This window comes from Pelophylax lessonae, assembly GCF_965119305.1.
Source record: "Pelophylax lessonae genome assembly, chromosome: 4".
NCBI classification, from domain to species: domain Eukaryota; kingdom Metazoa; phylum Chordata; class Amphibia; order Anura; family Ranidae; genus Pelophylax; species Pelophylax lessonae.
Genome location: NC_138771.1, coordinates 633,531,700 through 633,559,420, shown reverse-complemented (window position 1 = coordinate 633,559,420; position 27,721 = coordinate 633,531,700). Strand labels below are relative to the sequence as shown.

The 27,721-nt window shown below is 43.8% G+C and overlaps 1 protein-coding gene across 1 annotated transcript; it reads right to left on the bottom strand.

Annotated features, from left to right (window-relative positions):
* Positions 1 to 3,011: 3,011 nt before the first annotated feature.
* Positions 3,012 to 12,137, bottom strand: LOC309552882 (extracellular calcium-sensing receptor-like; the record flags this gene model as incomplete). The annotated part of the gene is made up of 5 exons (XM_082253793.1): positions 3,012 to 3,964; positions 4,038 to 4,161; positions 8,402 to 8,629; positions 8,717 to 9,532; positions 11,880 to 12,137. The coding sequence occupies 5 exons, from the start codon at positions 12,135 to 12,137 to the stop codon at positions 3,012 to 3,014; spliced, it is 2,379 nt and encodes a 792-aa protein (XP_082109919.1).
* Between the last annotated feature and the right edge of the window lie 15,584 nt (positions 12,138 to 27,721).

The following is a 27,721-nucleotide window of genomic DNA, read 5'->3' as shown; positions in this document are numbered from 1 at the left end:
ATCGACCAGTTATCGGCAAGGCCAATATATCGAGGACCAATATTGACTTTTGTCGATATATCTGAATCGGCCCTGGAACTGGCCGATATTGCCGATATTCCAAATATTGCTCATGTAAGGGTAAAATTATGTCACATAGCATAATTCCGTTTACAAATGTTATTGAATATGGCACTCACATATGTACAAATTAAAGATATAAGCAATTCCACATTAGCAGATCTGCTGGTAGATCGGTACCACAAATGGTGAAGTAAGTAGGCACAACTTTTAATAAAAAAGGTAAATAACTCACATGTAAACAGAATAAAAAGCACTTGTAATCGGCAGGATCCGAGGATGCAGCCGCCCGACTTCCGGGTGTAACGTGGTGACGTCAGCACGCCTTTCCGACGCGTTTCATCATAGATGACGTCTTCCTGGTGTCAGTGGAAAGAATAGTGCCCCGTTGTTGGTGTCAGTGGGAGGAAAAGTAAAGGCAAGTGAAGTGCCACATCTGTCCCCCAGACAGCAGGTTGGAGACCACTGCTTTAGGCTGTGCATTTAAGTTCCCTTTTCACAGCTAATTGACAAAGTACTTTTTCAGCATTTCAGGTCAGTTTTTGATCAGGATCGGGACAGGATTGCATCAGTGTTAGGTCAGGCTTACATCCGGGTGAGGTCAGATTTTATCCTTTATATAACTGAACGAATGTGCATTTCATAAGCGTTCCCATAGAAGTCAATAGGCCTGAATTCGCACCTGGGCCGGACCGAACTAACAGGACTCTTTTTCAATTTGCACTCCGGCTGCCCCGGACATATGTGAACAGGCACAATAGAAAGCAATGTTCTCTCACATGTCATGCAAATTGGATGATTCAAAATGCATCCAATTCGCATATGTGTGACTCTAGCCTCAGTCTAGTCATTGCCAGACCTCTGACAAGCAATCCGCAGGATCGTATCTTAGAGGCATTTGAAAGGCGTTGAGGAGGCAATGTGTTGTTTCCTTGCCGCCTATTTTAAACCTGTAAATGGTGCACCGCAACCCCAGAACTGATTGCATTATGCACAGTTGCAGGGCAACTGAGGTGTTGTCCTTGGTGAATCGCTATTAGGGACATTTAACAGGTGGTGAGCAAGTGATATGTCACCTCGTCACTGCCTGCTTTAACCCTGTAAATGCCAAAAACCACAACACTGCATGCATTACAGGCGACACCTTAATACTGGCCACTTCCACCCCTTTCCGGACCAGGCCAATTTTCAGCTTTTAGCGTGCCACACTTTGAATGACAATTGCGCGGTCATGCAATGCTGTACCCAAATTAATTTTTTTATTATTTTCTTCCCACAAATAGAGCTTTCTTTTGATAGTATTTAACCACCACTGGGGTTTTAAGTTTTTGCTAAAAAAATGAAAAAAGTCCAAAAATTGTAAAAAGTTTTTCTTAGTAGCTGTCAGAAAATTTTGTAAAAAATTAATTTTTCTCCTTCACTGGTGTGCACTGATGAGGCTGCACTGATGGGCACTGATAAGCTGCATTGATGGGCACTGATGAGGCGGCACTGAGAGGGAACTGATGGGGGGCACTGATGAAGAAGCACTAATATGCAGCACTACTGGGCACTGATAGGTGGCACTGATGAGCACTGATAGGCGGCACTTACGGGCAATGATAGGTGGCACGGATATGCGGCACTGATGGGCAGGCACTGATGGGCACGGATAGGTGGCATTTATGGGCAATGATAGGTGGCACTGATAGGCAGCAGAGATGGGCACTGATGGGCAGCACTGTAAGGCACTGATGGGAAGGCACTGATGGACACTGAAATGCAGCACTCATTGGCATCATGGATGGGCACAGATTGGCCTCACTGATGGGCACAAAATAGCATCACTGATGGGCACTGACTGGTGTCACTAATGGGTACAGGTTGGCATCACTGATGGGCACTGATTGGTGTCATTGATGAGCACAGACTGTCGTCACTGATGGGCACAGACTGGTGTCACTGATGGACACAGACTGGTGTCACTGATGGGCACTGTTGGGACTGCACTGTAATCAGGGCACTGCTTTAGTAACATGTTACTAAAGGTTAACATAGCCTACAGCCTTTAACCACTTGCAGACCGACCTCCGCGCATATTCTGCGGCAGGGCTGCCCTTCTGTGCTAGATCACGTACCTACATGATCTGAAATGTCCACATTGGGGCGTAGGCCACCGGGATCTGGCTCCTGCTGTGATTGGACACAGCAGAAGCCAATCAGTGGGTCCGGTGGACGCAAATTTCACCGGAAACCCGCCGATCATTCGGGAGACAGGCAGATCGCCGTTCTATGAGAAGGGAATGTACTGTTCCTGTGTTTCTGCTAAGCAGGAACATGGATCTTTACCTTCCCCCAGTGAAAGCACCTCCCCCACAGTTAGCAAGCACTCCCATGGAACACATTTAACCCCTTGATCGCCCCTGATGTTATCCCCTTCCCTGCCAGTGTCATTAGTACAGTGACGGTGCATATTTTTAGCACTGATCACTGTTATAGTGTCACTGGTCCACAAAAGTGTGACAAAAGTGTCAGTTAGGTTTTTAATTTGTCAGCCGCAATATCGAAGTCCCACTATAAAAAGGACAAACATTTTTTTTTTGGGGTCCGTGCTATTGTCAGCTAAAATTATGCAGTGTCATATAACAAAAAATGGCCTGGTCATGAAGGGGGGGGGGGGGTAAACCTTCCATAGTTGAAGTAGTTAAAATGTACTCTTTTTCTAGTGGATTGCAATTTTTCTCATTCCTAAAAGTGAGAATACAGAAGGTAGTCATAATAAAAGCTAGCCCTTCTATTCTGAACTATAATTGCGAAAACACACAATAAAAAAAAAAAAAAAAAAAAAAAAACACACATTTTGAAGGATAAGCAAAATCCCTTTAATAATAATGTATCGTTTTCCTAGAGGACACTGATTTTTTTTTTTTTTCAACAAAAGTTGAGTTATACATTTAGGAGAATCTTCACAATCACATAACTGCGGTGCTGAATGAAACAATTGTCTTTATATTTTGATTTTGACCATGGCTTTTCCTCATCAGATATTCTTTGGAGTTTATATCAGGTTGAAACAATATGATAAAACATTTGGGCAGGAAAATACAAGCCACTAGGGCCCAGCTGGAGGATAAGATGGCAAAGATCTCTGTGGCCACAATGTATTTCCCTCGTGAGCTGAGAGACGCTGGAATATAGGATATCCAAACACTAAGGAAGGCCAGCATGCTGAAGGTGATGAACTTGGCCTCATTAAAGCTGTCAGGTAATCTTCTGGCCAAAAAGGCAATTATGAAACTGATGGTGGCTAGGAGACCAAGATATCCGAACATAAACCAAAATGCAATAGCAGAACCTTCATTGCAACTCAAAATAATCACTATTTCCTCAGTGTGAGTGTCACACTCTGGGAAAGGAGGTGAAAAAGAAAGCCAAGTCACACAGATTGATACTTGAATTAGTAAACAAAGAATAATGAGTGAGTAGGACATTCTTAGCCCTGTAAATTTCCTCAGTTGGGTTCCAGGCTTGGTGGCTTTGAAGGCAATGACAACTGTAAGAGTTTTGGCTAGAACACAAGATATGCACAGAGAAAAGACCAAACCAAACATAACCTGGCGAAGAAGGCACTTTTCTTGTTGTGGGTATCCAATGAACATCAGAGAGCAAAGGAAACAGAGACACAATGATATGAGTAGAAGACAGCTTAGAGACCAGTTGTTGGCTCGTACTATTGGTGTACTCTTGTAATAGATGAAAACTCCCAAAATTCCAAGGGGGAAAACAGAGGAGAATATAGCAATGGTAGCCAAGATAATGCCAAGTACTTCATTGTAGCTGAGGAACTCAACGTCCCTTGGTACACATGCATCTTGTTGTGTATTGGAGTACATATCCCAGGGGCAGGGGTGGCATCTGACAGCATCTACCAAAGAAGGTTTGTCATAATTTACAGCTTTGGCGGTGTATGGAGACGCACATATAGTAATTTAGATTACCTGTTTCATTGGAAATCTCTCGTTGAGGGCATGGCACACACTGGAAACAGCAGATGGGCTTTCCAGGAATGGTCACCTTCATAAATCCTGGAGGACAGCTAGAGCTGCACTTAGAAGGTGGGACCTAAATAAGAATAAATAAACAGTGATGGAGTAAATGGTAGATATTTCTGTATGTCTAGTGTAAATACTGTGTACATTGCACAGGAAATATTCTGTTAAAATAGTGAAGTCCACTCAAATTACTGACATCTCATTTACGAGTGAATCTGTGTGGCAGCTTATCATCACTTTACTAAATTGTACATTTTACCCATGTCTACCTGCTTGAGAGACTACAAAGGATGAAATCGATAGTACCTGACTGCCCAACTGATGGTTTAGTAACCAGCCAGCTTTAAATTAGATATGAGGTTTGGTTTTGTTGCTACCATGAGCTGACAGCAAATTCTGCAGGTTGAAGATTCATAACCCTGGCAAATGTTTGTGTAGCTATGTCTAGGAGATTTTTTTTTAAAGAGCAGGTTCAAAAGGACCAATAAAGGCCTCACTGTGAAAGGGTGTGGTGGTGGGGGTGGGGAGGCAGTGGCTTGGGGGGCTGGTGAACAGAACTGCCAGAGTGTCAGTGAATTTGAAGCTGTTGTAGAGAAAGTATAGGGAAAGGAAAATGGAATGCAAACTGGAAGGTTAAGGTCAGTTAGGAAACTGTACTGAAACCTTGATTGCTAGCACTTTGAGCTGCCTTTTTTCTTCTTATTATTGGACACTTTTTTGGCTTTCATTTTTTGGGGGGGTTTGATTTTGATTTAAGGCCAAGATCTGCTGTTTCATTCATAACACCTTTTTATTTCTTGTTCAAGACAGTGGGGTAATATTTTGGGGTTTTCGTTTAAATTTTGAATTACATTTTTTTTAATAATTTATATTTTAAGTGGGAATGTAACAATGTCAGGGACTGCAACAAGTGGCCACAGAAAGAATTGAAAAATGTTTTTTTTTTTTTTTTTTTTGATAGGGCCTTTAATTTAGATTGAACTGTTTTTCTGAAGCAAGTTTTTTCTTTAAAAAAATTAGGGCTTTTGTTGTCATTTTGAGGGTCTTCATTCATTTTGTGTGTTTTTTTTATTTTATGTTTATGGAGCTTTTTAAAATTTGGGGAGATTAAAATGCAGCTTCTACCTTTTACTGACCATCACCGCCATTCTTAGAGCTGCCTATTGTTCTTAGCACAGTGCTGCATCATTTGAAAGAAATAAAAACTAAGTGAAAGAACAGTGTGCACTTAAACCATCTACCATTAAATCACTCCCATTTACTGCACCCCCCTATCCTCATAGATAAAATAAAAGTTAGGTATACATCAGTTAGGCCTATTATCCCGGACTACAACTGCTGACCAATTTTTTGCTGCAATATCCTCATTCTTGAAGTAAGTGCAAGGCCTGTGCCCTTTGTCTATAATAAAATCGGGCCTAGCCTTACTATTTAAAATGTTACTACTGCTGGCCATTATTAGAGTGCTGTGTCAACTGCTGTCTCTCAATTTTTCTAATAAAAAAATGTGTTTTATATCAAAAGTTGAACTTAAATAACCATAATGGAAGCCAATTAGGTATGACAACACTAGTAGCCAATGAGGTGCGTTGTAGGGCATATACGTATTCTAAGATTGAATATGCTGTTAGCAGGAGTGAAGACTGTTCACTAGAGATGAGTATATTTTTGAAAAGTTTGATCAGTTGTGGTTTAGTCGAATATTTTAAAAAACAGGCAGGCCTCTGAAATGTGGAATTTCCAGGCCAGAAGCCCACTGAACTAGGCTTCAAAAAGTTTGTATCACAAACTAGCAAATGATGCAAAATTTTGTAAAATGTTTGGGGGAAACTCCAGGCAGCCCTCTTTGATGAAATTATGGGGCCAAAAATGGAAACACTGAGTGCAGTCTCTGGAAATAAACAATAAAATAGCAGAAACTCTGTAGGTCTCTTGTAGAAAAAGGATAACCCCATAATGATGAAAACTACAGACTGGGGGCCCCATGGCAAAAATGTGATGGAACCATTCTGCAACCTTTCTCTGTGGCACCTTGAAATAAATGCCAGCTGTCTGTTTTTCTTGACTAGAGATGTCACAGGGGTACAGAGTCAATATCAACTGATACCTCTCCAATCATTATTGACACTGAAGTTGTGTTATCTTCATATGTGCAAACATTTCCTATATTTAATTTGCCTCACATCCCTAAAGGGGTTCTTTCCTACTCCCAGGCCCCATAGCAGCTGCGTGGGCTGTTATGGCTGTTGTTACACCACTGATTCCAACTTTATTTTTGTGTTTATTGTATCACCACAGTGTAAGCATAAAAAGATGTACAGTCCTGGTGAGTTTTTGTACAGATATGTTTTGGAGTTTTTTTTTTTTTAAAACCATAATGCACTGTGAGGCTTTTGAACTATGGCCAGCAGGTTTAGAAGGGCCAATAAAAAGTACTGAGCAGCCACAGTGTACTGCATTTCTGATTGCTAGCTACTTTGGCAATCAACAGCTTTGCTGCCTTTTTGTTCTTTATATTAGGAAGCTTTTTCCTTTTTCTTTTTTTTTTTTTTTTTTGTGGTTAATTTGAGGTCTCATCTGATCCACTCAGTTCATAAATTGTGCCAGGTATGTAAGATATTTCTTAACATTTGGGCCAGACAAATAGCAGGAGACCTAGATTTGCAAGGTAGGTATAGCAACAAGCATCAGTGCACAAGTAGTGTAAGCCACTTTTTTCAAAAATTGTATCAGGGATGGTGAGATATTATTTAGAGAGCAGTAGGCAAAGATGCTACTTTCGTCTCCAAATACGGAAAGGTTTCTTAACCATAAGAGCTGTGAAAATGTGGAATAGACTCCCTCCAGAGGTGGTTCTGGCTAGCTCACTAGATTGCTTTAAAAAAGGCCTGGATTCTTTCCTAGGTGTACATAATATAAATGGGTACTAACATTTTTTTTTTTTAGGTAAAGTTGATCCAGGGAATATCCGATTGCCTCTCAGGGGATCAGGAAGGAATTTTTTTCCCCTGCTGTAGCAAATTGGATCATGCTTTGTTGGGGTTTATTTTCGCCTTCCTCTGGATCAACAGCGGGTATAGGATTGTGTATATGGGATTATATGGTAGGGTTTTCAATACTGTTTTTTTTTTATGGTTGAACCAGATGGACTTGTGTCTTTTTTCAACCTGACTAACTATGTAACTATGTATTTACTTGTTCCCGAAATATATACTAGTAATAACAAGATATTACTCTTTAGACTAAGAGGTGGCAGAATCCTGGAGGTAGCAAGGTAGGTAGATCAATAAGCAAAGTTGCACAAGTGGCACATGCAACTCATTCAGAAAATGATACCAAAGATAAAAGGGTTGGCTGGTGGCACTGGCAGTAAAGGTAAGAGTGCTGAGGCAAGGGTTAAGGGAGATAAGGCAGAAGCAGCCCAAGCCTTTTGGGAAACTGAACTGCCAAAAATATTACTGAAATTTGGATTTGATATGGAATATCTGAAGCTATATAATGTGGTTCATATCAAAGTAGTCTGAATTTTAGGATCACCTCTGTCATGCCTCCAGCTTAGAAATAATTAATGTTAGTGGAAGTTGTAATACCAATATTGTCCACAAGATGCCACTGTGACAAATACAATTGTTGGACAGTACTTTATGGTATCTCTTGCTCTCTATTGCTGGATATTAGTTCCACCCCTCTCTGAGAAAATCTCCATTTTAGACTTACCTCATGGAAGAGCAGACAGTATTGTTGCTGTGGAAGATTCCTGAACTCCTCTTGGAAGCATCGCTGGTATGCTCAGAACTGTTAGTTATATACTTTATACTTTATTTAGTTATATGCATATATTGTTTATGTTTGTATACTGATTATATGCCTTTATCTGTTTATTCACAGTTTCAACTGACTATTCACAATCCTATTTGCATATCCATCTGACTTGTAACCTGTTTCATGTGACCACCATTCTTTCACTGGAATAAAGCCTTAAGTTACAAAAGGACTGGTTATTGTAGGATTAAAGGTTTAGCTGTATGTTGAGCTAGCTGCACACGCCTGGGGCATACGTGTAGTGAGAACAGAACAACCTCTACTAATCAATGTGCTGCTGTTGCTTCATTGTGCAAACTGCAGGCTGTGTCTGTGCTCTTTACCAAGCTTTTCTACCACTATAGAAAGGGTCAGGATCTTGGCTTGTAATTTTGGTGTTGACATCACAAAAGTGTCTGCTGACTAATTAAAAATCTTTTCATCAGTTAAACATATCCCATATCTATCTATGTATCTGTCCTGCAAACTGTAATTCGGTGGAATCATACCTTTGTACTATTATCAGCCCACACAAGGGCAGCACTGTTTATACTCATAATCTTCCCATCTGCGGAGCTTGAGTCATAACTTCCTACTACAACCTGCTCCAAGGAGCCAGCAGAGTTGGGTTGCCAGTTCACAATATCATAAAGGGCAGGGGGATCCCCATTTTCATCAAACAATATGGACGTCTTGTCTTTGGTCTGAAATTTTGTGGTTTTAATATAATGAAGAAGCTGAAAAGCAATATTAAAAAATGGTTAGTTTAAACAAGAAAACATCTACATAATCAAGTAATATAATGACAATGAATGGTAACTTACTTGCCAAGGGCCAAATGATAAAATACTCGCACATCCATTATGAAATGGGCCTTTTCCTGGCTGGCAGTGAAGTAGACTGTGTAAGGCCCATGCAAATGCATAAACTGAAGTGTAGACATTGAAGGTTATTCCGAAATCAACTTTCAGCATTGACTTCCCCGGGTTTTCTTCTCCAGTGCAGACACGTGCTGTTTTGTTACTTGTCCCATCTAAATTTAGCTGGTTAGTCCACCTGCAAGAAAATATTTGCTCCCAAAAGTCTAGCATAGAAGAATCATTTGGAGCTTTTGATGGGTGTAAGCTGTAAAGGTACTCCTTGAACTCTGGCACCTGCCCTCCGTGGATAGCAAACCCAACAGTGCCCACCAAGACTTGCTGATACTTTTCTTTAGAAAGAAGAGCAGAAGTTGACCATGATTCGCTAGCTATCCAAATCCTACCAATCACATTCTGTTTGGTTAGCTCTTCTACAACAGGAAAAAAATCCACATTAGAGGACACCACTACCACAACCTTCGCTGTTGAGTTCTTGATAACTTTGACAATGTGAGGAGCATTCTTGTTGGGCTGACCGACTACAATCGTCTCTGTAAAAGCTTCACAAACACCAGCTTTAATTAATTCCTGCTTTGCCACTTGGAGACCCATTTGTCCATAGTCATTATCGCTGGCTAGAAACCCGACCCATGACCAACCAAAATACAAAATTAGTTTAGCAAGTCCTCGAGACTGAAATGCATCACTAGGCATGGTGCGAAAGAAGGAAGGGAAGAATTTTCTGTTGCTGAGAGCTGGGCTGCTTGCAAAGTAACTTATCTGTGGATAAATAATAACAACCACAGGAACCCAATTAGGTTGGATAGTTTCAAATACTCACATACAACAGATGCTTTGTTTTTAGTTCTGGTATAAAGTTTTGGAATATTATCACTTTGGTATTACCTACATTCTATGTCAGTAAAGGTGCTAACATATGTAGAGACTGGATACATTTATGGAGTGGTCTAAGATCTAAGACAGAAGAGCATTTTTTTTTAAACGTTCTATTTCTATAAATTCTGTTATTTTCATGGTAGAGGTATTATTATATATGTTAAAGCAGAGCTCCACCTAAAAACAAATAAAGAAGATTTAGTGGCCATGCTCACCTTTACCCATTTCAGCTCTCACCCCTGTACAGAACAATTATTACATTTCTGCTATGGGCCTTTTGTCCACAGTCACTATGTCCTTATTTAAAGTGGAACTTCATTCAAAAAGTGAAGTCCCACTAGTTCTCATCTCCCCAACCTCAGTTACAGGTTTTTTGTGGGGGTAGCGAGTACCGATTTTTATCAGTATCTGCTCCCACTTCTGCAATCCTCACCACTGGAGGCAGGGATGTTTCTTGTCCTGCTCTCTCCTCGAGCCTCCTGGGAAAGTCACATGTGCTAGGAGGCTGCTGGACCATCCAAAAAGCGTTGCGCAAGCTCGCCCATGTGCAGTGGTAAGCTGGCTGTGGCTCCTCAGGAAGCCACGGCCTCATCCCAGTTTCAAGATGGCAGGGCTGGTGACCTGTAGTGGTAAGAACAATTGGATGCAAGAAAACAGTGTTGGACCCCAGGCACTGGTAAGTATCTGATTTTTAACCACTTAAGCCCCGGAAGATTTTACCCTCTTCCTGACCAGGGCCTATTTTGCGATTCGGCACTGCGTGACTTTAACAGACAATTGCGCAGTCGTGCGACACTGTACCTAAACGAATTTGACGTCCATTTTTTCCCACAAACAGAGCTTTCTTTTGGTGGTATTTGATCACCTGTGCGATTTTTTGATCATGCGCTATAAACAAAAAAAGAGCGTCAATTTTGCAAAAATAACAATATTTTTCAAATTTTTTTATATGAAATTCCCCCAAAAAAAACTTAAAAATCAAAATTTTTTAACATTTTAGGCCAATCTGTTTTCTGCTACATATGTTTGGTAAAAAAAAATTGCAAAAAGCGTATTTTGATTGGTTTGCGCAAAAGTTATTGCGTTTACTAACTAAGGGAAAGATTTTTGTCATTTTTGTTGTTTTTTTTTTAACGAGTAATGGCGGTGATCTGCGATTTTTTTTGCGGGACTGCGACATTGCGGCGGACAGATCGGACCCTTGACTGACATTTTTTACACTTTTGGGGCTACCAGTGACAATACTACAGTAATCAGTGCTATACATATGCACTGTTACTGTAAAAATGACACTGGCAGTGAAGGGGTTAACTTTTTCTAAGAGGGAGGGGTTAAGTGTGTCCCTAGGGGCGTGATTCTAACTGTGATTGGATGTGGCTACTGGTGTAAGAACAGAGATCAACGGTCCTACATAGCAGAACCGTATGATCTCCATTCTTACACAGGGGAGAATGACAGGCGGCTTTGTTTACATTAGCCGCCTCCCTTTCTCCCGGTGTAACGGACAATCGCGAGTGCCCGGCGGACATCGGGTCCGCCGGGCACACACGCGGGGGGGGTCTGTGACCGAGCGGGAGTGGGAACGCGCCTCCGGCGGCGCGTGCTCGCTCCTTAGTGCCTCACAGGCTAGCGACGTAGTCCTACGTTGCTTTGCCTGTGAGGGGCTGACCGCCGCAGTAAATAGTTGTGTGGCGGCCAGCAAGTGGTTAAAAGTTAGCAGCTACAGTATTTGTAGCTTCTGGCTTTAAAAAAATCAAGCCAAAGTTCCTCTTTAAAATGAAAACCTTATACTTATGATTTTTTTTTATGACAAGTCAGACTTTTTGGCTGTGTTGTTTTGCAAAAACACAAAAATATTTTTCTACCATGACTAGTGTGAATGAAAAAAATAATGTTACTTTAAATAAAAAGTAAACATTTTATTCTTTAATTTGTCCTGTTTAAAATTACACAATAAAGGTATGTTTATGGTACAAAACATTGCAAAGTTATTTTACAAATGAAAATAAGGCTTTTTCAATGTTGTGATTTTTAAAAACGGCTTTTTTTCAAGATAAAAAGAAAATTAGAAACAAAATGAATACACATTTTAGAAATATAAAAAAAATGAAATATAAATGAATAAAATAAGTGATAATTCAAAGGTAAAATATAACTGGGCATCAGAAATATAAATGTAACTGTACCAGGGTGGCTACAGATTAATTTTAAGAAAAGTATTTTCTTTTACCTGTGGATATCTATAAAGTCCTAAGATTTGGGACATTATGATGGAGCCTGTGGACCCAGAATCGCCAACAATACCAACAAGACTTCCTTTTCTTCCACATCGATAATTTGGAGAACTTTCCTTTTCTCCAGATAACATCCATAAAGTTCCTCCTGTGACCCGTCTGATTGTCGAACAATCGTACAGGATCTGGTAGCCCAGGGTGATATTGGGAAGAAGGTCTGGGTTCTTGTTGATCTCTTCTATGGCAAATATCATGGCTTGCATTCTCTGGTATTTTTGAGGGTCAAGGCTAATGAATTATAGTGAAAATGAAAAAAAAAATCAGTTTCTTTGCATTTATCACAAAATTTCTGCATATGAAGGTTTCTATTTAACTAAAAAAGAGATAAAGCAAGAGAAGGTGGTAAAACCCTCACGGTGCAGTGTTTAGTACTTTCTTTGGGGATTAGGCAAGAATTATGAAGTTAAGTTTACAGCATATCTGTATATTTTGCTGGAACCCATTAGGTATCCGTAACCAGAATCAGAGCTTGTGGAGAATATATTGGCCTCCGTTAAGACCTTAGCTTGGCTCATAGTTCATACTCAATGCTGGCTTCAATGCATTCTAAGCTATTGACCCAGAACAAGTATACAGGTAATGAAAGTCAGATGAAGATGAGAAGGCCTTATCTACCTGTTTCATTGACTGAGGCCAGATACAAATAGAATTTGCTGAAATAGTCAGCAATGCCAGGCTCTGGGCTTCTCTCAGCAAAAACTTTCTTTAAACTATATCTACAAAAATTAAAGTAAACTAAGTAATTGTAAAATAAATTACAAGAATTAAATTGTAATACATTGCAGCCTACCAGTCCTTAATCAAAAAAATTGAAAACGTGCAACTACCACATCTAAGAACATTTTTTTTTTAAGTCCAGCCTGGGTGACAACCATGGCTCCTTCTGCCCAACCTGCTGAAAATAAAGGCTAACCCCCAAAAAATAAAGAAAACAAATGGAGCCACCATCTAAGAGCTGGTAAGGTGCAATCTATAAAATTATTTGATTTTGGTTTAGATACACTTTAAGACTAGTTACTAGTTAGGTATATTCTACCATTGAGCCTCAGTAAGGAGCAAAAACGCTTTGAAGAAAGGCACCAGATTTGAGGAGTGCCCGACTAAAAGTTGTCCTGTGGACAGATTCCCCCACCTGAGCTGTGAATCTCTGCAGCTCCTCCAGAGTTACCATGGGCCTCTTTGCTGCTTCTCTGATGAATGCTCTCCTTGCCTGGCCTGTCATTTTAGGTGGACGGCCATGTCTTGGTAGGTTTGCAGTTGTGCCATTCTCTTTCCATTATTGGATGATGGATTGAACAGCTCTCCCAGATGTTTAAAGCTTGGGGTATTTTTTTCATAACCTAACTCTACTTTAAACTTCTCCACAACTTTACCCCTGACCTGTCTGGTGTGTTCCTTGGCCTTCATGATGCTGTTTTTTCACTAAGGTTCTTTAAAAAACCTTTGAGGGCTTCACAGAACAGCTGTATTTATACTGAGATGGGATGACACACAGGTGGAATGTGTTAATTTCAAGTGGTATAAATACATTTTCAAGGCACTGTAATTGCTGAAACAAAACCCATGCAAATCAAAGCTCAAAAAGTAAAGGAAAAGCCCAACAAAATAAAAATATTGCAACCACCACATCTGGTAAGCTGTAAGGTATTCATTTTTTTGGACATTGATTTAGATATGCAGTAAATATACTTACAACTGGCATTTGAGGTCTGCTGGTTTGCTGGTAAATGCGGATTCCGCATAGCCTCTATCCATATAAACAACAAAAGTACCTCCAATCACCAGGTCTCCTGGCTGGCTTAGGTACCCACTGATAAGCTCGCTGGGCAAGTGACAACATTGCATAGATCCCAGACATACAGAAACATCAATAAAAAGAAAATAAATCACCCACATCTCACAGAAAAGCAGCCAGTTTGTTATTTCAGTGCCCAGCATGAAAATATATACTCCTTATGGTATTGTTCACCTTTACAAGAGAATCTTATCAGGTATCTCACTTATTTAGAAAAATCCTAGTTTTTTTTCCAGTATTTTACAAGTTGATTGTCACTGTCACCTCTGGAAAACATCTGTCACAATCTATTAGTCTGAGGAACAAGAGGACTACCTCATGTGGAAGACTTATTTTTTCCAAGATGCCATAAACACAAGGCAAGCCTCAACTGTCCGTCAAAGTTGTTAAGAATTCAGTGAGTTTTAAGGTGCTGCTCAGTACATGTTTATTGCCTTTAATGATAAAAAAAGAGAAAAATTAGTCACATGTATTGCACAGAAGTCCTAACGAAATCTGAATGTCCACAGAAAAAGAAAAGAACTTTAGATCTTCAAAATCACATAATGTCCATCATTCTCTCAAGAATCAATTGATACCAAATAAGACCTACAGAGAGACAGCACACACATACCACACATATGAAAAAAAGCTCAATAGACAAGGATTTTATACTCTGAGATAATTGGACTTGGGCCATTGGGAATCTAAATAGATGGTGCAAATTGTTGTAATAGTAGGAAAGAGCACTCTTTGGATAATATTATCATGAAGGTGATATTTTCTTTATGCCTTGTCACAGCTGTGAATATTGACAGATTTATTTTAAGAGATCATTCAGGACTAGGGTTGAGCGAACACGGACTGTATTATTCGTGTTCGTACCGAATAATTGGATTTTTGTTACCCGAACACGGACCCGAAAACTTTACTGTATATTCGGGTAAAAATCCGTGTTCGGTCGTTTACTTCCGGGTTTTGCATGCATTAGCGCGCTTTTCATGGCGGGCTTTCAACAGCCAATCAACAAGCGTTTAACTGGTGTGCCTAAGCCATCCCAGCCATGCCTACAAATGTATTAGTAGCTGTGATTGGCCATCTGAAGCATGTGACCAAGTCTTTATAAGTTCGAGGCAGCGCCGCTGCGGCGTCATTCTGCTGTTTAGTTCAGGGACAGAGCACACATCAACGTGCTGGCTGCTGATTAGGGACAGACAGGCAGGCAAAACTCATTTGTGTCCGCATAGAATTGAGGGACAGGTCGGAGTGTGTTAGGCAGGGCGAGTTGTAGGCATTTTAGGGCGAGGCTGCTGCTGATTTTTAGGGTCAGACAGTGTGTTCTACAAACTACAATCGATATTGCTGTGTGGGGTGGGGTTTGCAGTCACCCGATCTACGATCTTATCAATCCTTTTAGGGAGAGAGTCTGCTGATTTTTAGGGTCAGACAGTGTGTTCTACAAAATACAATCGATATTGCTGTGTGGGGTGGGGTTTGCAGCAGTCACCCGATCTATGATCTTATCAATCCTTTTAGGGTGAGAGTCTGCTGATTTTTAGGGTCAGACAGTGTGTTCTACAAACTACAATCGATATTGCTGTGTGGGGGGGGGGTTTGCAGTCACCCGATCTACGATCTTATCAATCCTTTTAGGGAGAGGCTGGAGATAGGCAGGTGTCAGTGGTCCACATCCATTTTGCTGTGTGTGGGGTGCAGTGAACACAATCTTTTTGGGGTGCAGTGAACACAATCTTTTTGGGGTGCAGTGAACACAATCTTTTTTGCCCACTGAGGAGGAGGGAGAAAAGTATTTTTCTATCAGTCACTGTGTGCAGCATTTTTCCTTCAGCTGTGCTGTGCTGACTGATCATACACTGCTGTGTTCAGTGTTCAGTTCACATGTGCTATTATTGAGTGGTTTCAAAAATCATACACTTTTTTCTATTCCACTATTCAATATACAGCCTTGGGTTAAAAAAAATTAAATTGTGGCCTGCAGCAGAGCTGAATGATATTTGGGGTTTTTGGGGTTCATCTCATACTTCTGAAGATTTGAGGGTGCTGCCTGTTCCAAACTCCTCCTACTCCTCATCCAGCCTTTTAGGGGTACAAACAATAGTAATTGGGGCCTAGTGTGGTTTTGTACGTGTGAGATACATACACTTTTTTTGATCATATTTTCTATTCCGCTATTCAATAAAAACCTTTGGGGATCAGTTAAATTGCGGGATAGTCTGTGTTGGTACGTGTGAGATCCACCTTTCCAAGTTTTTGGGGTTCATCTCATACTTCTGAAGATTTGAGGGTGCTGCCTGTTCCATACTCCTCCTACTCCTCATCCAGCCTTTTAGGGGTACAAACAATAGTAATTGGGGCCTAGTGTGGTTTTGTACGTGTGAGATACATACACTTTTTTTGATCATATTTTCTATTCCGCTATTCAATAAAAACCTTTGGGGATCAGTTAAATTGCGGGATAGTCTGTGTTGGTACGTGTGAGATCCACCTTTCCAAGTTTTTGGGGTTCATCTCATACTTCTGAAGATTTGAGGGTGCTGCCTGTTCTAAACTCCTCCTACTCCTCATCCAGCCTTTTAGGGGTACAAACAATAGTAATTGGGTCCTAGTGTGGTTTTGTACGTGTGAGATACATACACTTTTTTTGATCATATTTTCTATTCCGCTATTCAATAAAAACCTTTGGGGAACAGTTAAATTGCGGGATAGTCTGTGTTGGTACGTGTGAGATCCACCTTTCCAAGTTTTTGGGGTTCATCTCATACTTCTGAAGATTTGAGGGTGCTGCCTGTTCCAAACTCCTCCTACTCCTCATCCTGCCTTTAGGGGTACAAACAATAGTAATTGGGGCCTAGTGTGGTTTTGTACGTGTGAGATACATACACTTTTTTTGATCATATTTTCTATTCCGCTATTCAATAAAAACCTTTGGGGATCAGTTAAATTGCGGGATAGTCTGTGTTGGTACGTGTGAGATCCACCTTTCCAAGTTTTTGGGGTTCATCTCATACTTCTGAAGATTTGAGGGTGCTGCCTGTTCCAAACTCCTCCTACTCCTCATCCTGCCTTTAGGGGTACAAACAATAGTAATTGGGGCCTAGTGTGCTTCTGTACGTGTGAGATACATACACTTTTTTTGATCATATTTTCTATTCCGCTATTCAATAAAAACCTTTGGGTATCAATTAAATTGCGGGATAGTCTGTGTTGGTACGTGTGAGATCCACCTTTCCAAGTTTTTGGGGTTCATCTCATACTTCTGAAGATTTGAGGGTGCTGCCTGTTCCATACTCCTCCTACTCCTCATCCAGCCTTTTAGGGGTACAAACAATAGTAATTGGGGCCTAGTGTGCTTCTGTACGTGTGAGATACATACACTTTTTTTGATCATATTTTCTATTCCGCTATTCAATAAAAACCTTTGGGGATCAGTTAAATTGCGGGATAGTCTGTGTTGGTACGTGTGAGATCCACCTTTCCAGGTTTTTGGGGTTCATCTCATACTTCTGAAGATTTGTGGGTGCTGCCTGTTCCATACTCCTCCTACTCCTCATCCAGCCTTTTAGGGGTACAAACAATAGTAATTGGGGCCTAGTGTGGTTTTGTACGTGTGAGATACATACACTTTTTTTGATCATATTTTCTATTCCGCTATTTGATCAAAACCTTTGGGTATAAACAATTAAATTGCGTGATAGTCTGTGTCGGTATGTGTGAGATACACCTTTCCAATTTTTTGGGCGCATCTCATACTGCCGAGGATTTGAGGGTGCTTCAGTCTGCCTCCTGCCTGTTCCGAACTCCTCCTACTCCTCATCCTGCCTTTAGGGTAGAAAAAACTGTAATCGGGGCCTAGTATGTGTTTGTACGTGTGAGATACACCGTTTTGTAAAATTTGTCCTATTCCACTATTCAATATACACCCTGTTTGAGTGTAAAAAATTAAATTGCGGGATAGTCTGTATCGGTACATGTGAGATACACCTTTTTAAATTTGTTTGGCGCATCTCCTTCTACCGCCGAGGATTGCAGGGCGCTTCAGTTTGCCTCCTGTTCCCAACTCCTCCTACTCCTCTTCCTCATCCTGCCTTTAGGGTACAAAAAATTGTAATCGGGGCCTAGTCTGTGTTTGTACGTGTGAGATACACCGTATTATAAAATTTTTCCTATTCCGCTATTCAATATACACCCTTTTGGAGTGTAAAAAATTAAATTACGGCATAGTCTGTATCGGTACATGTGAGATACACCTTTTAAATTTGTTTGGCGCATCTTCTTCCCCCGCCAAGGATTGCAGGGCGCTTCAGTTTGCCTCCTGTTCCCAACTCCTCCTACTCCTCTTCCTCATCCTGCCTTTAGGGTACAAAAAATTGTAATCGGGGCCTAGTCTGTGTTTGTACGTGTGAGATACACCGTATTATAAAATTTTTCCTATTCCGCTATTCAATATACACCCTTTTGGAGTGTAAAAAATTAAATTACGGCATAGTCTGTATCGGTACGTGTGAGATACACCTTTTAAATTTGTTTGGCGCATCTCCTTCCCCCGCCAAGGAATGCAGGGCGCTTCAGTTTGCCTCCTGTTCCCAACTCCTCCTACTCCTCTTCCTCATCCTCCCTTTAGGGTACAAAAAATTTTAATCGGGGCCTAGTCTGTGTTTGTACGTGTGAGATACACCGTTTTATATCCTTTTTTCTATACCTTCAATATACACCCTTTTGGGGTGAAAAAAATTAAATTTGCGTCATACTTTGCATATTTGACTGTGAGATACACCCGTGCGATTCTGTTGTTGTTTTGTTCCGCTATTCAATAAACACCTTTCTAGGGCAAGATCTTAAATTACAGAAATATGAGGAGACCGTCAAATAGGGGCCGTGACCTGGGTCGTGGTGCTGCTGGTAGAGCTCCTGTTGCAAGGAGAGGACGTGGTCGATCTGTGCCAGCTACACACACAAGTGAAACACCTTCCTCAAGTGTTAGTAGGCGACAGAACCTGCATCAGTATTTGGTAGGGCATCATACGCCTCTAGAAGTGATGAGGCCAGAACACAGAGAGGTGATAGTAGATTGGTTTGCTGCTGACAGTGCCTCCAGTTCCTTCACATTGTTTCCCACCCAGTCTACTGCAGAAAGGTCAGAGTTGGCACCTGCAGCCGATGTCCAACCATCTTTCACCTCACCCCCTTGCAAATCAGGCAAGCAGTCTGAGCCCCAAGCCATACAGCAGTCTCTTGTTCTTTTTGAGGACTCTGTCAGCAGGGTTTCCCAGGGCCATCCACCTAGCCCTGCCCTAGAAGTGGAAGAGATTGAGTGCAGCGATGCCCAACCACTTATTTCTCAGATGAGTACATGCAAGGACCATCGCAGCACGTCTCCGATGATGACGAAACGCAGGTGCCAACTGCTGCAGCGTTCAGCATTGTGGAGACCGACAAGGAGGGCAGGGGTGAAGACTGGGTGGAAGATGATGTGGAGGACGATGAGGTCCTTGACCCCACATGGAATGAACGTCATGCAGGTGACCTGAGTAGTTTGGAGGAAGAGGCGGTGGTCGTACAGAGCCACCAGCACAGCAGAAGAGGGAGCAGGGTGCAGAAGCGGAGCGGCCGTGCCCTAGACACTACGCCTGCTACTGCCCAACGCAGCAAGGGAACGAGCGCACCAAAGTCAGCTCAAAGGAGTTCTCTAGCGTGGAAGTTCTTTAGAAAATGTGCTGATGACAGGACACGAGTGGTTTGCACCCTGTGCAATCAGAGCCTGAAGCGAGGCATAAACCTTCTCAACCTGAGCACAACCTGCATGATCAGGCATCTAAGTGCAAAGCACGAGCTGCAGTGGAGTAGACACCTTCAAAACCAAGAAACGTCTCTGGCTCATCCTGCTTCCTCTTCTGCTGCAGTCTCGGCCGCTCCAGCCACATCTGTAGTGATACCGGCACCTGCCACCCCGCAAACAGAGGATCTGTCAGCAACACCACCACCTGGGTCACCAACCATCTCCACAATGTCCTGTGGAAGCGTTCAGCTTTCCATCTCCCAAACACTTGAGAGGAAGAGGAAGTACCCCCCTACCCACCCGCGATCCCTGGCCCTGAATGCCAGCATTTCAAAATTCTTGGCCTTTGAAATGCTGTCATTCCGTCTGGTGGAGACGCAGTTTTAAAAACCTTATGTCGGTGGCTGTCCCACAGTACGTCGTGCCCAGCCGCCACTACTTTTCCAGGCAAGCCATCCCTTCCCTGCACAACCAAGTGGGGGAAAAAATCAGGTGTGCACTGCGCAAAGCCATCTGTGGCAAGGTCCACCTAACTACCGATACGTGGACCAGTAAGCACGGTCAGGGGCGTTATATCTCCCTAACGGCACACTGGGTAAATGCAGTGGCGGATGGGCCTGAGGCGGATAGCAATTTGGCGCATGTCCTTCCACCACCAAGGATTGCAGGGCGCTTCAGTTTGCCTTGTGTTCCTAACTCCTCCTACTCCGCTTCCTCATCCTCTACCGCCTCCTCATCCGGACAGCGTAACACCTTCACCACCAACTTCAGCACGGCCAGGGGTAAACGACAGCAGGCAGTTTTAAAACTTGCCTGTTTGGGGGACAAACCACACACCGCGCAGGAGTTGTGGAGGAGCATGGAACAGCAGACAAATGAGTGGTTGCTGCCAGCGAGCCTCAAGCCCGGCCTGGTGGTGTGCGATAACGGGCGACATCTCATAGCAGCTCTGGGCCTAGCCGGTTTGACGCACATCCCTTGCCTGGCGCATGTGCTGAATTTGGTGGTGCAGAGGTTCCTTAAAAACTACCCTGATATGTCAGAGCTGCTGCAGAAAGTGCGGGCCGTCTGTGCGCACTTTTGGCGTTCTCACCCTGCTGCTGCTCGCCTGTCAGTGCTGCAGCGTAACTTCGGCCTTCCCGCTCACCGCCTCATATGTTACGTGCCCACAAGGTGGAACTCCACCTTGCACATGCTGCAAAGACTGTGCGAGCAGCAGCAGGCCATAGTGGAGTTTCAGCTGCAGCACGCACGCGTGAGTCGCTCTGCGGAACAGCACCACTTCACCACCAATAACTGGGCCTCCATGCGAGACCTGTGTGCCTTGTTGCGCTGTTTTGAGTACTCCACCAACATGGCCAGTGCCGATGACGCCGTTCTCAGCTTAACTATCCCACTTCTATGCCTCCTTGAAAAAATTATTCGGGCGATGATGGAAGAGGATGTGGCACAGGATGAGGAGGAGGAGGAGGAGGATGAAGAGGTAACATTTTCAAGGCTTTCAGGGCAGTCATTCGCAAGGGGCTCCGAGGGTGGGTTCCTGCACACACAAACGCCAGGGACACAATTGTCCAGCAGGGGCACAGTTCTGGAGGATGAGGAGGATGAGGAGGAGATGGAACCATGTTCACAGCAGGGTGGCACCCAGGCCAGCTCATGGCCATCACTGGTGCGTGGCTGGGGGGATACAGAGGACACGGACGATACACCTCCCACAGAGGACAGCCTTTCGTTGCCTCTGGGCAGCCTGGCACACATGAGCGATTACATGCTGCAGTGTCTCCACAACGACCGCCGAGTTGCCCACATTCTAACTTGTGCTGATTACTGGGTGGCCACGCTGCTGGATCCCCGTTACAAGGACAACGTACCGTCCTTAATTCACTCACTGGAGCGCGATCGCAAGATGCGCGAGTACAAGCGCACGCTGATAGACGCGATGCTGCTGGCATTCCCACCTGACAGCGGGGCCACAGTGGAAGCACAAGGCAGAGGAGGAGGAGGAGGAGGAGGAAGAGGTCGCCAATGCAACCAGGGCACCGCCAGCACCTCAGAAGGCAGGGTTAGCATGGCCGAAATGTGGAAAAGCTTTGTCAGCACGCCACAACAAACAGCAGCACCAGCAGCTCATATGGAACGTCTTAGCAGGAGGCAGCATTTCACCAACATGGTGGAGCAGTATGTGTGCACATGCCTAGACGTACTGAATGAGGGGTCTGCCCCCTTCAACTTCTGGGTCTCCAAGTTGGGCACATGGCCTGAGCTTGCCCTTTACGCCTTGGAGGTGCTGGCATGCCCTGCAGCCAGTGTATTATCTGAACGGGTATTTAGCACGGCTGGGGGCGTTATCACAGACAATCGCAGCCGCCTGTCCAGAGACAATGTGGACAAGCTCACGTTCATTAAAATGAACCAGGCATGGATCCCACTGGACTTTTCCGTACCTGGTGCAGAATAGCGATGGATACCGACCTTACCCAGCCATTGTTCTATTTTTGCTCTTTCTCACTCTTTTGGGGTGTACCCTCATTTAAAATTTCTGAAAAGAAGCAGTGTTGGCTACCTCGTCCTCCTCAGGGCCAGATTAACGTAGGAGCTATTGGAGCTGCAGCTCCAGGCCCCTACCTTTATATAGGCCCCGGGTTGGCCATATTCACTGTTACCGCTCTTCTGTCACTTGTAAACACAGAAGTCTGGCTTCTATGCTCGCTTCCCCAGGCAGCTCCCTCAGAACCTCCCCACACAGCACGAAGGCCAGACAAGGAGGGACAGTTGCAGATGCATGGATGTTCTTATGGGCTTCAGAGACAGCATCCCATGTTGAATTAGGCATGCATGGCTGCACCCTTCCTCCTCTGGGTGCATGCCAAGTCACGGCCCTTAAGGCCCTTCAAAATCCTCAGCACCAAGCCCATGATGCTCTTAATCCAGCCCTGGTCCTCCTCCACCGCCGCTTCCACCTGCACCGCCCATAGGTGTGCACAGCCTATTGCATTAGGGTGTGCACCCCAAAGTTTAAATACACATGCATGTGTTTGCCTACATGTACATGGCCCCGATACATTGCTCTCCCTGCTGGCAAAGTGAAATAGAGCAGAGCAGGTCCGAGGGAGATCTTTCCCATCTCCTCACTGGCAAACAGAGCGATAATGCTAATGTGCCCTAGGTGATTAGGGTGTGCCCAGGTACATCCGGCACACCCTGTGCGCACGCCTATGACACCGCCACATCCACCACCACCTCAACCTCCCTCCTACTCCATATGGGCCTCGTCCTTCAGAGATGAAGAACATTGTTTTATTTTTCTGTTTTTTTTTTGTTGTTTTAAGTTATTTCCCTATCCACATTTGTTTGCAGAGCACTTGCCATGCTCTTAAATACGTTTTGCTGCCATTTGCAGCACTCTAGCCCTTTCCTCTGGTATTTTAGAGCCATTTTAGTGCCTGAAAGTTCGGGTCCCTATTGACTTCAATGGGGTTCGGTGTCCGGGAAAAGTTCGGCAAAAGTCCGGGACACGGACCCGGACTTTTTTTTAAAGTTCGGCCGAACCCGCCGAACACGGACATCCAGGTGTCCGCTCAACTCTATTCAGGACAGGTTTTCATGTATCGAGGTGCATTGCATTGGGCAGCCAAATGAAAATTAATGGGCTTTAACACCCCATAGCACAAAAAAGGGTCATGGAGCAATTTTTGGAATGCGCAGCAACTCACATTGAGTTTTAGGGTGTTATGTAATTTGCTTTTTGGACTTGCTTTGGGTGCTTTAAAAAATGAATGATATCTTAACAGACTTAAGAGTGATTTATCAAGAGCTACAGCAATAATGTCGTTGGACTTGGTATTGCAGCTTATCAGTCCTTAGGGGTGGTGCCCAAAAATGTTTTTTTGGATAGACCAAGGAAGTGTTCAAACCCCTTTGAGTTTTTCTTTCTTTGTTGCTGGTTGCCTGTGTTCCAATGGGAAGGATTCCCTTCATTTTTTGAGACACAATGGAAGTTAAAAGAAAATCTCTCTAATGAGACACGTCTCACTGGGACCAGTGCTGTATCTTGGCCTAGGCCAACAAGGCCCAGGCCTAGGGCGGCACTTTGAAGGGGGGCAGCAAAAAAGCTGCACCCCGCACGAAAAATAAACAGCCTACTCCCGGCTCCCGCACGAAAAGGGTCCCCACTTGCTTGCGCTACACTTTTAGTATAGTGCCAGTCTTATGGGGCAAATTGGGCAGGGTCCAGGAGGCAAATCAGTCTGGCACCCTCATAAAGCGGTCACACTGCTACCTGCGCTGTGATAATATCCACCGGTGAGGACATTTGGACAGACCGCAGACAGGAAGGGGTGGGTCGTATTTAAATTAGGGGGTGCCCAAGTTTAGTCAGGCCTAGGGCAGCACAAAACCTAAATACACCACTGACTGGGACGTGTCACCATTGAAAAATTTCTACGTTACACTATATGAGCAAACTTTTGTGAACACCTGTCCATCCCACATGAACATGTTGGACATCCCATTATAAAACCATGGACATGAATAGGGAGTTACACTTTTTTATTTTTATTCTTTAAATTTGTGCCCATACAGCCAACATAGTGAGGACAGGTACTGATGTTGGATGAGAGGACCTGGCTACAATAAGTGTTCCAATTCATCCCAAATTGTTCAATAGGGTTAAGGTCGGGGATCTGTGTAGGCCACTCACGTTCCTTTACACCAAACTTATCAAGCCATGGGTTTGGTTTAGTAAAACTGGAAAGTGCAATATCTGGTGCAGCGCTGCATAGAAAATCAACTTCGAATTTGTTTGTCCAAGCTTATGTAGCCGAGTGTTGGCAGCCTCCCCCTCCGCTCTCGGTTCCTGAGTGACTCCTCAGTGGCGGGTAGTGTGTGTGTGCCTGCCTGCCCAGCCTTCTTTTTTCTGCCCTTCCCCCTATCCTATTGCCACTGCTGAGACCAATTGGTGGCAGGGGAGGATTCTAGAGTGGCCGAGATGCACACTGGGACACGTAATTAAGCGTAGGATCGCTGCACTGTGCAAGACATTAGAAAGACTGCAGTTCCCTTTGAAATGGGGGATTTAGGGGAGTATAGAAGAACTTCTTTACTGTTCTACCCAGGAACATTCGGGGCTTTGATGCCCAGGATCCTGAGTGCAAACCTTTGTCCATTTATTCCCCCATGACTTAAGGTTTGGCTGAAGAGGGAACCTGGTCTTGCTACCCTACGCTAAAGACACAGATGAAAACGCATCTTTGGCCCCACTGGCGGCACCTGCAGCCAGGCCCGGACTGGCCATAGGGCACACTGGCCACTTGTCCGGTGGGCCGGGGCCACAAGTCCTTTTGGGGCCCAAGGCAGCTGGGCTCACCCGGCCTCTCCGTGGTCTCTCCACAGCCGCACAGTTGTCAGTATAGTTCAGCCGTTGGCGCCAGGCGGTGTAACCATAAAGGGGGGAGAAGCTAGAGGAGACACTGGCTGCAGACACCATGGAGCCGGATCAGAGAGATCGTAAATGCAACCACCATGTAACCTGGATAGGAGGAGCAGTGGGAGTGGCTGCATATAAAAGACTCATTCTCTCCATTTCCTCCTGCAGCCTCTGAAAGACTGCAAGAGGGAGAGGAGGAGAAGCAGGCATTCAGAGGCTGCAGGAGGAAATGGAGAGAATGATTCTTCTATATGCTGCCACCCCCACCGCTCCTCCTATCATACTTATTTCCTACCCCCTGTGCTCTCTGGCCCCCCAGTTCTCTCTGACATACCCCAGTACTCTCCAACTCCCCCCAGTGCTTTCTGCCTCCCCTGTACTCTCTGGCATCCCATGTGCTCTCTTACCCACCCCGTGTTTTTGCTTCCCCCTGTGCTCTCTGCCTCCCCCCCAGTGCTCTCCAGCCCCCCTAGTGCTCTCCACTTTTCTCCTGTGCTCTTCACCTCCCCCCTGTGCTCTCCACCTCCCCCATGCTCTCTGCCTCCCCTCAGTGCTCTCCAGCCCCCCTGGTGCTCCCACTTTCCCTTTGTGGTCTTCACCTCCCTCTGTGCTCTCCACCTCCCCATTCTCTCTGCTGTGGATGCTGTAGCTGTATCCTAGGGATCCCCTATATTCTTCTGCAGTCCCTATATTCTTCTACACCTGTCCTACACTCGTCCTATATTCTTCTTGTAGGTTGTGTGCTACAGCATTAAGAGTACACTTCACTAGAAACACCTAAACCTAATCATTGAGATAGGTATGCACATATACTGTATTGTCAAAAGTATTGGAACACCAATACTTTGCTTAACCCTGCCAAACCTCTCACATGTAAACATAATAACAAGCCTCCAGCGTCATTGCATCACTTCCGGTCCGAAGCTGTGGAAGCCATGGAACGCATACACACTCCTGGACTTCCTGATTTTAAATGCTGTTTTCTTCTATAAATGTAAGTTCAATATATGCGTTTTAATAAAAACCAGAGTTTTAAAATGATATCACACTATGGGGCATACCTGCTGTTATTATCATTACATGTGAGAGGTCTGGAGGAGTTAAGAAAAAGAAGCAAAATGAAAGACAGCATTGGATACATGTATACAGCCACTACAGTGCTGTGAATGCACATACACCCTTAAAGGGGAAGACTGCTGGTGAGTGAGGTCAACACGGGGGGAGCACTTGTGAAGATCACTGGCACACTGCGAGAGTTGCAAATAAGTTTATGGACTCACTAATACTGGTTCTGGCACAAGTCACTTTATCCTGGAAAGAGTTCTGGACCAATATTGTTATATTATAATTTATCACTTTATATATCTTGTCACTTTATTTTGGCACGGCTCGTGTCACTTTTTTGTGTTCTTTGTATGTATGGAATGAGCACATAATAGGTTGCGTTTATTGGAAAACACATAAAATTTTTATTTTTATTTTTCTAATTATCACATTAAACAAGCAGTGCTACACCCACTCTCACATAATTTTTTTAAATCCATGACTCTGCTATCAGCACTCTTGGTGGGGGCAGCAGCTTATTTCCCATTTATTCAACCTAGTGGTCCATAGCGCGGAATATATACATTTTTTATTATTTGAGGGTGAAACTGAATATTCTTTAGTGCAGAACTGCAGGAACCATCATTAAGGAGACTACTTTGCAATGCTCATCTAGGGAGTTTCTCAAGTGCAGGGGCAGCCACCTTGGCTAGGCCTGATTTGATCATGGAGATGATTGGAAAAGCAAGGAGAGAGGAGTGCAAGGTTGTAGGGAAGGGGGAACCGTGTTGTGGGACCAGAGTCTTTTGGAATATGATGCTGTGCTGATCAAAGACTGTTGCTGCAGTCTGTTACATGTGGGGGGACCTGGATCCTAAGAGCTTGCACTGGGGGTCAGCGTTTCACTTGCTGGAAGTGGTGAGTGACTGTGACCATCAGCAGACCCCTAACCATCAGGGGAGGACCACTGGCTACTATGCCTGGGTGCTAGCATGCAAGGGAGAACCCTTTCACCAACCTATGTGGAAATACCTGGAGTTCGGACAGTGCCTACTATGGGGAGAGGCCTCTTGGCCATTGACTTTTCTTTTGTCTTGGTTCGGTGAAATAGTTCTGCCCCAGTAGGGCTGCCTTAATTACCCTTTATTTGGGAACAATCCAGTGCCCCTTTGGATAAGACTGTACTAAAGAGCACTCCCACCACTTGTAAGGAGACCAAAAAAGCAATATTGAAAGAGAGAATGTCAGCAGAATTGAAAGAGAGAGATGCTGGGTGAGTGAAGTGTGTCATCTTCAGGTATCCAATGAAATCACAAATAACTCAGCGGCTCCTCTAGAGGTAGTGTTACACTAATAAATTTGCCTAGTTGCATGATATTAGGGATATCAGTTCAGGAGAGACATTGCTGGAGCGGAATACCCCCTCTAGCATCCAAGGAAATGACTGCTCCAGTAAGGATGGGAACAGGGGTTTAGGCAAAGAGAGGCAGATACTGGTGGTAGGGGAATATAGTGAAAAAACTATCAGCGCAAGACTAAGTGAAATTCAAATGTGTATTAAATGTGCTAGAATAAATCAATATATAAATCCGGCTGCATGCACAAATTGTGTCCACACCTCACAACAAAAACATAAAAATCAAAAAACGTGCTGCGCCAGAAGTGCACAAAAATAATTAGTGATTACATGAATCAACAAGTGTTATCAACAAAATATGGTGTCCATCATATGTGCTCT